Raw genomic sequence first — 13,177 nt, 5'->3', positions numbered from 1 at the left:
CAGTATACTAAATTGCTAGCTTCATATTCTGCTCTGCTCCATCATCCGACTCTATCTTCATTTCATGCTGCCACAGTTGGTGGAGATGCTGATCTTCATATTCTGCAGTTGGTGGTGTAAGGAATGTTGACATTGCAGTTGGAAGGGAGCCTAGTAGCGTTGGTTCGGTTGATCCCTTGGAATTTAGCAGCAGCTGCTTTCAATCACTTGCAAGCATTCTGGCGGGTCAACGGTGGTCCTCATCGAGTTAACTATGTTTCTCAAGTTGGTGTAGCACCCCGGGGGCCCTGCCTTTGGTGAGGTAGCCCAGGCACGGTGCCATCCCGCCCTGGATCTGGTTGCATTTCATAGCCGCTTTGGTGACCACCATGCACATCACGAGCACACAAGCCAGCTTAGCTAGGGTTCCGGCCAAAAGTAGCGATTGGTGGTGTATTTGAGATAGTAGAGTGAGTGTCAACTTTTGCCAAAAGAAGAGAAGAAAAAAAAATCAGGTTTAGTGAACTAATTTGTAGACTTAATGCAATTATTTTTGTGACTAGTTATTAGGCAAGTCTATTAAGTTACTCTTTTAGTGCATTGTTAATAAGCCTTTTGCACTTAGATTGAGCACTTCAACCTCTAGCACATCTTCGTCATCATCTTTAGGACAAAATGGATCTTTTTGAGAATCAAGACTTCAGACAATTATTGGAGTGTTAACAAGCTTAACTTTATCTTCATTAAAGTGCCTAAGCATTTTTTGTGTATTTGAGATAGTAGAGTGAGTGTCAACTTTTACCAAAAGAAGAGAAAAAAAAAATCAGGTTTAGTGAACTAATTTGTAGACTTAATGCAATTATTTTTGTGAACAAGTTATTAGGCAAGTCTATTAAGTTACTCTTTTAGTGCATTGTTAATACGCCTTTTGCACTTAGATTGAGCACTTCAACCTCTAGCACATCTTCGTCATCATCTTTAGGACGAAATGGATATTTTTGATGATCAAGACTTCGGACAATTATTGGTGTTAACAAGCTTAACTTTATCTTCATTAAATCGCCTAAGCATTTTTTGTGTTTAAGCCGATTGATGAATTAATATTTCATCGGCACGGTGCTCAAGTTCCAAATTGAGACAAAACCGTTTTTCTCAAGATTTTTCATCTTGAATTTGAATTTTAGGTGCTTTGTGGTTTCCTTGAACTCTTCTAGAGTTCCAATTAGGTTCATGTCATCAACATATACTGCATCAATCCCACACCCGAAACTTGTCTTCTCAATGAAAAGTTGAAAACGTATGGGGATGATTCATTATTGACGTATCCCTTCCCAACTATAAATATAGGCACAAAACCTCACAGATAAGGTTTTGCAAGTTAATCAAATCCTCAACATGCTTCTCCAACTACAATGAACCTACCTAACATAGGTTATGTGCACACATATAATCAAAGTCCTATATTATGCTCAATCTATTCACAATCATAACAAGTTAAGTTCATGTCTCGTCATTGGGGTTAGAAAAAGACATTAATCACTAAAATCTAACTACAAAAAGCTAATAATAAAAAGAAATGTTTTTTTCTCTTTCAATTTTTTTCTTTTTTAAATAGTGCACCTGAGCTCTCACCCCCACACTTAAAAAATAAAACCAATAGTGTCCTCAATGTTGTTAAGTGAGCTCGAAAGCTAAAATCCGTGTTGGATTTAGGTATGAGAGTAAGGTCCGGGCATAGGCCCAATAAAAACATAGGCATAAACATACTGGTCTAAATGTGGAGAAAAGATGAGGAAACCCCCTTTAGGCGACCCTCCATTGCTCACGACCTTCGAAGAAGACTAATATGAGACACTAACCTCAAGGCACAAGACCTTGACTTCCTTTACGTATGTTCCATAATAGCTAAAGGTGCTAATGAAAATATCAACTCCATTAGAACATAGAAATGTCCTAGAGCAATGCATCACACGATAAGCTCACTTCAAAGAATAAGGACAAGGATTGTAGCTCAATTCCATCAATTCACAACCCAAAATCGTCATCCATAAACTCCATACAAGAATTGTAGCTCAAAATATCTCCTCATTCTCCGAATTCCAACCACCTCCCAAAAAAATGACTAGACAACCTTATTGATGCAAAATGAACGAGAAAGAACTACAACTACCACAACGGCTACCAACTAAGAAAGTGAACATCACAAGTAATGCTAGGGTTACATCCCTAGCTAGCGCTTTGTTTAAGGACTTCATTGCCGGTCCATAGAACTTTGCTTCTTCAAGATGGCTCTTTCTTTCCAACACCATCCACACAAGCCTTTGTTGAACTAGAATCTCCACAAGATGATGCTAGAAATTTGATGTTCACTAGCGTGTTCCACTCAAGATACCCTTTCTTCTTCTTCTTCTTTTAAAACCCACAAATCTCCCTTATTGTCTTGATTTGAGCCTTTTGCTCCATACTCAATTAGGGATATTCAGTTTCATTTATGTCAGTTAGGTCAACCAATTACAGGTGGCCTTGGTACCACGTGTCAGCACCACATAAACAAAACCATATATCGTCATCTATCCAATGACTAAGGTTGATGATGACATCATTAGCATCCACATGGATGATGTCAGCATCAGTTGCCTTCTCCTCCAAGTGCCACATGTCACCCAACAACCAATTAGAGGTCGCCACGTCAGTATTTCTATTTTCTTCCAAACAAACTTCAAAAATTGCTTTAAAAAAGCTCGGGAATCGGAAAAATGCTGCAAACTCGCGGTGACCTCTACTTTCCACTTATAACCTCAAAAATAAAATTAGAGCAACTTCAAAATTCCGGATCTCGCAATTGCGTTGAAAGCCTTATCAAGACAAATACTAATACGACCTAGAAGGAGTATATTATTTAGTAGTACACTAATGAGAGATATTGTTTTCAAACACGAAAGGCTTATAACCTCAACACAATCCTTTTCTTTTTCTGTTAAAAAACACTTACTCATATTCTCTAACTTAAAAATGGTATTTATAGTTTTTTAGCTAAACTTCTCAAATCTCAGTAGCTATCAAAATAAAATTAGTAGTAGGTCTAATTTTGAGCCCTTCAACATTTTTAGGAGCACAAACATGATTTCAGGCTATAGGAGGAGCACAAGCTTTTGAATCCCAAAAAAAAAAAATTCCCTCACTCTATTTGCTAGTTTTAGTAAGCTTAGTTGGATATTTAAAGTATGAATTTGGCATGCTAAACAATTTTTTTTTCTTTCTAACAAGCTTTTTTTTTTAATGAGAAACAAACTAGAACGAGTTAATTGTAAAAGCCTCTGGAACAACCCAATCCTAAGCAGTCAAACAACAGGATTTTAGTAGGTTAATAAGAAACATATCCTCCATGTTCCATCTTTCGAAATAATGCCCAATGTTGGATAGAAGATTGATGAAAGTTTATTTTTTTTAACCTGGAGCCATAAAAAAAAAAAAGTTTAGAACGAAACAGCGTCGGCAAAATCCTCTAACTTACTGGAAACTCTTAGCAAAAAATATTTAGTATTAGTAGGATCTTTGTTGAAAATGATGTCGTGAACTCCTAAATAGTTACTAAGCACTACTTTATGCTTAAGCTTAAGTAAGTTGACCAATTATAACTTACTAATTATACTTAACTACAGTCTACGAAAGTAAATGGAAGATGAAGCTTTGTTTATTAGGAACGACTTGGAGAGAAAAGAAAAGAAAACCGCACAAACACTATCTCATTGTTCATCTCCAGCCTTCCACCTTCGGCCACCATGGATGACCTGAAAACACTGGTCATCCATTTGTGTAATGGAACCCTACCGAGGCAGAAGGCTTAAGCCTTGAAACTCTTCAATCCAAATCAAATATGCCTTAAGATTTCTCAATTCCTCTCCCAAAATCTTGTCATGATCTCAAAGCATTGTTGAGACCCTCCACGAGCTTCTCGTCGGAGGCGGGGATTTTATCTTGCTTGAGACTAATAGATCTCAAGCCACCGCTACTGAGCTTATTTAAAGCTCAAACTCACCATCCCGAAGCCACCACCTACAACAGTTTCTGGCAGCAACAATTTCAGTACTTATGGAGAGATTATTGGCATTCCATGACAGCTAGGAGAGTTGGTGCTTCAAAATGTTGAGTTGGGGTTGAGACTTTTGTGTTGCTTCCATGAGACTGTTTATGGAAAGTTGTTGACCCAATACGGTATACCACTGTTTTTGTGTCCTGTATTGCAGCTCTAGGTTGCTAGATACTAATTGAGGTCACTAACTTGGAAATCCTTCTAGAACATTTTAAGTCTGTGACAATCGGAAACTGATAATCGAAAAAAATTATAAAAAACTTGATTCAAAATCTGCGAAAGATGTAATGAGGGCAAAGTAAACAAACACTTGAATTTGCCTCTTTGCTTCCTCAGGCGTCTGGTCATTGAAGAGCCAAATGTGCTTTTCTTTGTAGATGTCAAGGGAATCAGACAGTTGATTGAGGGCTTGTATGAATGTTTGCTTCATATCTCATTTCACAGTGAAGTGGACAATGGGACCAAAAAAAGGGCATTGACTTGGTTCTAGAAATTCAATAGTTCCATGAGTAGCGATGCAATATATGAAGCCATGGGAAAACTTTCTCCAAATTCCATGTCGTTTCTCATTACTGGTTTCCTTCACTGATAATAAACTGTGGAATGACTGAGATCAGTAAGTCATTTTGGGATCGAAAGAAGAGAGAAGTTAAATATCTTTACGCCACCCAAGATTTATTTCCAAATTCCGCTTCAACATCCGATGTATATCGACCAACGTACTCTACCATCAGGCGAAGATGACTAAATTAGTTTATTTCAAGGACTAGCTTAAGGTCGATGTTAGACTAAATAATTAATGTTATTGTTGTAGTAGTAGTATTATACTTTTGATATGTTATTTATCTAATTTTTTAATTTAATATAAAGTGGTATAACTACAAAAATTGACATGTATGTCACATCATGAAATTCAAATTTTTATTCATTGAGAAAAAAAATAACAAACGAGAGAAACAAACATTTACAAGAATATTAAGGACTCAAAGACACATACTGACTCTCTCACGAGGCAATGATATGCCAATTATTACAAACATTAACATAAAGTTAAAAAAGCAAGATATCATAACTAAGTTCCTTAATTGCGAAATCCTACTTGTGCTGACCAAAGATGTTTGACAAGGTCTAATTTCATATCATTGTTCGCGTTGCAAGAACGTATCATCCTATAACGAGACATGCACTCAGTCCGATTCTTAGATCTAGCGGCAAATTTGGATCATCATATATTTTTGCCCTTGCCCTCTTTGACCTATTAGGGTTAGTTTCTTCATCATCTCTCTATCGTAATAGTCATCTCGTTCATCCTTAACAATCATGTTATGCAATATTATGCATGTCAACATGACTAAATTAAGTTTCTCCAAGCTCCAACCTCTAGCCGAATTTCTAATTATTGCAAATCGTGTCTGGAGCACCCTGAACGCTCTCTCAACGTCTTTAATGTACGATCATTTTTTGGTGGTAAAATACTCATCTGCATCATTTTGAGGCCTCTTGATTTCTTGAAAAAGTGTTGCTCACTTTGGGTATATGCCATCAGTGAGATAGTAACTGATGTAGTAAGGTTTACCATTGATCTGATAGTCGAAATTGTGAATCACCTACTGTCAGAGCAGCGAACAAAGACAAAAGACTGAGTACAGTGATGTTGTTATGAGCCCCTGGAATTCAAAAAACAAGCATGTCAAATCCATGTGTCAAACGAGGTCGCTGCTTCCAGTACAATTGTTAGCTTTTTTTATCTGCTGCTAAAACTTCCCTGCCAATCCATTGGATAATTTTTCCATGTATAATACATATAGTCAAGAGATCCTATAATTCCAGGAAAGCCTCACCTCTCAGCTTTTTGTGAAAGTTTATCAAGATCCAATGGAATTAGTGCTCGTAGCTAGGTGCTCTTGTAGATGGAAACAATGGTATGACAAAATTTACCTTAATTCTCGATAGCTGTGGACTCAGGCATTCTAAAAGTCTCACCAAGTAATCTGCTGGGCACCCGTATGCTAGCATTCGAAACACACAAATAAGCCTTTGATGTGGTGAGAAGCTGGTTCAACCAGCCCTATCATATCTTTGCTTGAAGTATGGGTTGGGTATTTGGACATTATGTTGTATTCAGAGGAATACGTGGCGTCTCATGTGTAATCAGCATCTGAATTCTTCATCCATGAATACAAAATTTTGGACGAAATAATTTGCTAACAATCTTTCATTCACTAGCTCTCGTTGTCGATCTTTGTAGGCTCAACTTTCAACTGAGCCACCCCATTGTGGTTGTTGGAGAATTTTTTTTTTAAGCCCACCAGCTTGCTCCGGCCATCACCATTTGAGTAGTTGCTTGCCTCCACGCATCATCGTCTTCATCATCTTCGATCATTTATCGTCTGCGCTTCTCCAGTTGGTGGTATCCATTAGAAACTTGATACCAAAATAATAATTTAAACAAAGAGATTGAAGAGAAAGTAGTTGAGATGAGGAAATTTACATCCCAAATTACCCAATTTATTGAAATTTAAAGCAAGGGCAAATTGGCTTAGTTGATATGCATCACAAAAAGCTTTAGTTGATATGCAAGAAAAGTATATCGCTAACAAGGAATGAGATGTTCAAAAGCCGCTCTAAATGCTGGACCACTCTACTGTTACTAATGGTGGCAAACAGTCTGTTAGCCAGATTAAAGGTATCATCATTCCTTTATATGATACAAATGATGAATTCATTTGGGATCCGGCCCTAGTGAAAAAAATTTCCATTAAATCGGCTACTTGGCTTCACAGCCAGAATTTGGAACCTTTCAATGATGCATATATATTATGAACAAGGTCCGGAAACTTAACATTCCCCCAGAAGAAAAAGTTTTTGCTTGGCTTTTGATTAGAAAGCGATTGAAAACTAGGGAGATAATCAACAGATTCAATCCCACTATGGACTATTCTTGTGCTTTTTGTCATATTGTTATTGAAAATAGTTTTATCACCACTAGGGTCAAAACTTTATTGCACTAGACAAAATGATACCCAACTTTCAAAAGTGATCAAAATGATACCTAAATTTTTAAAAACAAATCAACTTGATACCCAACTTTCATAAGTGATCAAAATGATACCTAAAGTTTTAAAAACAAATCAACTTGATACCTCGGTTTTTTTTTTCTAAATTCTGTGTTAAACAAATGCAAAATCAAGCCTAAAAATTGAAGTAATTTGTGGTCAGAGGGCCATCAACCATCTATAACCCAATCTTCTTCTTCTATAGAATTAAAAAAATCTTCCATTCAATTTCAATTTCAATTTCTACCATCAATCGTAGAAACAAATAAAATTATGATGTTTCCCAACTTATAAAGAAACAAAGAAAAATGGGAAGAGAGAGAGAGAGAGAGAGAGAGAGAGAGAGAGAGAGAGAGAGAGAGAGAGAGAGAGAGAAGAAGAAGAGAATTAACAAAGTAAAATAAAAAATAATAGTTTTTGTATAAAATATTATTATAACCCCACAAAACACCGCATCACACGTGATCAATTTTAACAAAGAAGTTAGAAAAAATAAACCGAAGTATCAAGTTGATTTGTTTTTAAAACTTTAGATATCATTTTGATTACTTATGAAAGTTGAGTATCAAGTTGATTTGTTTTTAAAAATTTAGGTATCATGTGAATTTTGAAAGTTGGGTATTATTTTGTCCGGTGCAAGAAAGTTTTGACCCTAGTGGTGATAAAAACTCTATTGAAAATTATAATCATACTATGGACCATTCTTGTTCTTTTGCTAAGGAGGTATAGAGCTGCATCGACTCTACTCTCAAGCCAAATGGAAATTATGATAGTCGCTTGGTTCAAAGAAAACTTCATTGATTAACCTTGTGACCAAGAAGCAATGAGCAAAGCTATGCTTTTGGCAAATCTGGGAAGCAAGAAATAATATTGTTTTTCACCAGATCATTCCTCATCCTACCCAAGTTCTTGTGGCAGCTACTGCTATTGATTTCAATTTCTGGAAGGAAAATCCTATAGCTATGAAGAGCTCTTCTAAACACACTTAGTGCATTAAGAGCAAGTGCAGCGGTTGCTTCTTGACTGGTCACAAGCTAGGAAAAGTTGATGTGGTGACCATGGAGGAGAAAAACAAGTTTGCAGCGGTGGGTTTATGACCAGGCAAGAATCTGCCTTTCTTGACCGAAGCCAAGAAAAAAGGCAACGGGCTGACATTTTTCTTGACCCAGCCAAACCATCTGCTAGCTCGGCCTGATGACGTCACCCACGTTATCTACAGGAATGGAAGGAAGGCAATGGAGGACAAGACGCAGACCGCGTCTGCCCCAGTCCCCTAGAGGATGCCGGAAAACTGGAATTCCAGCCTGGTCATGTCACACGGCTGTGGGAGGCCTTCAATCTCCTTCTGGGCTGCGTGGTGAGGTGAGGCACCACTGTGGGGAGGACGAGCGAACCGAGGCGAGCTCGTATGGCCTGGGTCCTCGGCTGGAGGACGCACGACGGCGCCGGAAAACTCGGGTTGGGTCGGCCGGGACCTGGCGGATCTAAGGAGAAGCAGAGGAGAGAGAAGAGAGAGTTTCAGGGGTGAAAGTGAAGAAAAGAGGAAAAATCTGTCCTTAAGAAAAAGGACCAGAAATTTTTGCAATTTATAGAAAATTTTCAAATTTTCAAAAATTCATAACTAATTCATACGAACTCCGATTTTTGCGTTCCACACATGCACGAACTCGTATCGACGATCTCTATAACTTTCATGAAGGAAGTTTTCCCAAATTATGTATGTATAAAAAGTCAATTTTCGAGACCCCCTAGATAACGTTCGTTTCGATGACTAAAAATTGATGAACAGTGAAAATAAACAGTCTTGACTGGTCAAGAAAAAAAACGGGTGGAAACCTATGTCCAGTGGCGGTAAACAATTACTTGATTGGTCGACGCCTTGACTTTTCGACCTTAACATTTCTTGACTACAGGTAAACTTGCTCTAAATGGGATCCACCAAGCTCTCAAAAGGTCAAGCTTTGATGGTTTTGTTATTCGTAACAACAAAAGCTACTGCTAGTTTTTTCACAAGAGATTCTAATAGTGCTTCCTTAGCGGCGGGCTCAAAAAATTAGGGACTACTAATGTCTTGCTTGCTGAAAGTTCAAGTGGAAAATGTGACTCCAAAACTCTTATCAAGTGCATCACTGGTCATTATTCCATGTCGTGGAGGCTCAAGTCAGTCATTGGTGACATATGGAAGCTTGCAATTTGCTTTGAAGACATCAAGTTCAACCACATTTAAAAAAAAATAAAAATTCGAATTGTAATTACAGAGAGACAATGGGGGCAAATGTGTCTTTCTCGAAGTGTTAGAGCTAGGGTTTTCGACCCAAACTCTCTGCATAAAAAGGCAAACACAGCAGGGGGTCGAGCCGTGTCGTCTCCCAAGTTCCCCATATTTCCAAGACTGAAACGAGGTTAGCGTCAGGGTTTTTGATTCGCCATGGGAGTTTTCACCTTCGTCGTCAAGAGCTCAGGAGGAGAATGGAGCGGGAAGCAATACGAGGGCGACCTTGAGGCCTGTGCTCCTTCTTCCTACGCGCTCCAGAGGATGCTCGTCCAGGCCGCTCTCTCTTCTGACAGCTCCGGTGGCGTTCAGAGCTCCTACTCTCCCGTCACTCCTTCCTCTGCAGTCTTCCAGGTCTTCCATCTATTCCGACTTTTATTTCCTGTCCTCTATGGCTTTGATTTCTTCGATCTATTTTGTCACAATGTTATATTGAATTTCTGAAACTAAAATTCTCGGATTTGCTTCCACTTTTTTTTCGCTTAGTTTATCGATCTGGTTCAAAATAGAAAAAAAAGATTCATGATTTAATGCATTATTCATATTGAAATAAGCTTTGATTTGGCTCAAGTTGTAAATTTGGTTCTGTAACTAAATTTTTAGAGGCATTTGCCAATTATTGAAGAATGTATATTTGACATGGATATGTGCATGTTTGATTTACTCAAATTGTTGGTACCTGCAACCATGGTGATTAGATGTATTCGGCTGTGTCTGTTGTAGTTAAGTGCTATTGTATTATATGTTTCTCGTGGGTAGTGCCGACCTGTTGGCTAAACATTGAAACCGATTAGTTAGAAGACAATCGATAGGTTATGCTGGTGCTTTTTGTGCTTTTCTGATCAGGTGATGTAGTGTGGAATTTTTAACTTTTAACGTTCTTTCGTACAGGTGATTATTGGTGGTGGAGGAGGTGGTGGTGCCTTCATTGGTGGAGGTGCCGCAGCAGCTCCAGCAGGCGGTGCAGCAGCAGCTGCGGAGGCTCCCGCAGCTGAGAAGAAGGAGGAAGAGAAGGAGGAGAGTGATGATGACATGGGATTCTCTCTCTTTGATTAAGTCTAGTCATATAATGTGTCCTTTAGTTTTTCTAGTCTCCCCCCTGTTCAATTTGCATCTATTGTTGGATCATTGTGAATTGCTTGGATGAGAGTATGAGACACGACGAGTTTTGTTTGAGATCTTTTGTTAGACAATTGGATGCGCACTATTTTAAATGACAGTATTGAAAGTGTTGTTGCCTAGTTTCTGAATTTCTCAACCTCATGTTTTATTTGTAGCTTCAACTATGATTCCTTAGTTCTGCTTATCTTGTGCCGAACAGGGCATGTCTTTACTCCTGCTGTTAAAGATTATGACAAGGATCACAGGTCCTTCCTTCCATGGAGGGAAGTGTATATGGCCATTTGGATGCTTGTCAATTAAATGTTATAGCCAGTTTCCACCTTGTCCTTCTATTTGGTGGAAGTGGAACCAAGTGAAAGGCACTTCCCTCTTTTTATAACCTTGTGGGATGTGTGGTTCTGCATTTGACTGATATATACAAAATAACTTAAGACCTTGTTGCTTATGTACTAGGTCTTTTCTTATATGGAAAAGAAACTATTATCGAATTGCAGTAAGCTCTGTAAAAGCCTCAAAGATTGTGGTTGTTCTATGAAATTTGACTTTCTTTTGTATCTGAATTGACAAGTGATGAATGAAGCATTAGTGATATGATTAAAAACAGATTGTGTTACGTAGTTGCAGGATTTGATTATTGCTATCTAATTTACATAAATGTAATAGTATGGGTTCGAATTTGTGTTTTGATTTCGTCATTGCTGCCATTTTGAGCGCAACGTGCAAGATGGATGTTTATTTTCTTCGTGGGTCAAAATTGAACGAACTGTAAATGTTCTCAAAAACCCTGCATCAATCAATAATCCGGGTCTGGGTAGGAAGCTTAATTACCATTCAACATTTGCTTTCTTTAGCGGAAAGCCTTACTTCCAGACGAGGTCTGTTATACAAGGAGTTGATCCCACCATATGGTGCTCTTACATTTGTCAGTGTATAAAGAAAATCCAAATGCAAACATAAACGCATACTTGATTACCACAATGGTTTACTGTCTGGAACTGTTGTAAATCTCTTGTTCGGGAGATAGGTTGTCCTTATCGATATGTAAAATGCTCATTGGAAAATATCATGGACCGCGGTTTGCTGAAGTACTTGGTTTTTGGACTAATTAAACTCCCAGACTGTTTTAATCAGTCAACTCGTCTTGGCCTCTGTTTTACTCAATCGATGATAATGTCAAGGAAACGCAAGGAATGAAGTTGCCTACTATGCCTAAGAAATGTAGAGTTGATATATTGAGAAGGACTTTAAGGAAGCTGTGACAGAACCTATCTGAAAACTTCAGTCTCCTGGAATCCAAGTAGTCTTGGTACAACATGCCAATGGGAACTCATGCCTGCTTTGATCAGATTTTAACCCATGTCTTCTTTTGAGTCGTTTTTTTTTTTGTCCTTGTTTATGGAAACTGCTCAACATTGAGGGCTAGAATACTGACTCATACTGCTAATGCTACTTTCCCATTCGAAACTACTGATCATATTTTTTGTGCGTTGATAAGTTTAGTTTGATTTTTTTGTACATTACTTTTTTGTCTTTCTTTTTTTTGGGATAGTTTGATCTTAATTAATCTTAAAAAAAAGTCATGTACTACAACAGAGCTTGAAGAAGACTCACTTCTGATTCATATGAAGCATTACCCTGGAATACAAGAAACCACGATTCCTAACTCTACAAAATGAACCTTTCATTCTTGATTGCGGATTTAGATAATATTCTTCAGAAAAGCAGTAATTTATGCACATTGATTGCTCTCATGCCTGGAAGAGGCGCAATAAGTTCATACTTGACAATCATTAATGTTGAGCCGGATTAAACCTGGTGGAGTAATTAGAGATTGCAACGGTCAGTGGCATTATGGTTTTATGCTTAATGTTGGTCATCGTGATGTCCTTGCCGGCAGAAGCATGGGATTTAATTACTGCTTCGTATTCCTATTGAACTTCACTTCAGTATGCCTGAAGTCGAATCGGATTCAACCATCCTAATCAGCAACCTTCTAAAGAGTGCTGAGACAGAGTTACATCCTCTTGGTATGTTGCTCACATATTGCAGAAAATTCATGGCCGGAATCCTTCTCTAGCTGTTTAGTCGGTCACATTTACCGTGAGAGGATTATGCTTGCAGATGAGTCATGAGTTGGCGAAGAGAAGCATTGAGCAGGACTGGGGGTAATGCAACCTTCCTTATATGCCAAGCTTCATTGTTCGAAGTTCAGACTGTCCTTGCTGATCTTGATGGCCTTGTAAGTCCTACACCTGTTCCCACAGCTATTTCTTAGTTTGTTTTGTTTTTGTTTTCCTTTCTAGGCCTCTTACTACGATTGTACCCAAAAAATAACACTAGCATAGGAACAGGGTAGGCTCAAAATTTCAATTTTTGATTAAATTTTGGTACTTTCAGGTGTGGATAATTCATTATATTTCGATCAATATTATTACTCAAAAGTTCATTTTAGAGATATTTTGTATATCACTCAAATATCCATAAGATCATACATTTAGCCTTTTAAGATGTAATATCCACAAGCATTAATGAAATTTCTAATACGAAGATATTCAATTAACTACTTTTTCAACATTTTGGCGGACCTTGTGATATTTGTGTTTGGGCCTGGTCTTTAATTGCAGCCCAATAAAATCTACTAGGGTTTAAGCTCCT

The 13,177-nt window shown here is 38.0% G+C and overlaps 1 protein-coding gene across 1 annotated transcript; it reads left to right on the top strand.

The window, feature by feature from the left end:
- The first annotated feature begins 9,470 nt into the window (after positions 1 to 9,470).
- On the top strand, positions 9,471 to 10,646 carry LOC112195877 (60S acidic ribosomal protein P3). The gene is made up of 2 exons (XM_024336105.2): positions 9,471 to 9,754; positions 10,292 to 10,646. Exons 1-2 carry the CDS (start codon positions 9,557 to 9,559, stop codon positions 10,454 to 10,456), a joined length of 363 nt encoding a protein of 120 aa, XP_024191873.1. The 5' UTR covers positions 9,471 to 9,556; the 3' UTR covers positions 10,457 to 10,646.
- Positions 10,647 to 13,177: the final 2,531 nt, after the last annotated feature.

The sequence above is a fragment of the Rosa chinensis genome, chromosome 4, assembly GCF_002994745.2.
Source record: "Rosa chinensis cultivar Old Blush chromosome 4, RchiOBHm-V2, whole genome shotgun sequence".
In the NCBI taxonomy this organism is placed as follows: domain Eukaryota; kingdom Viridiplantae; phylum Streptophyta; class Magnoliopsida; order Rosales; family Rosaceae; genus Rosa; species Rosa chinensis.
This window is presented reverse-complemented; position numbering and strand designations above follow the sequence as displayed.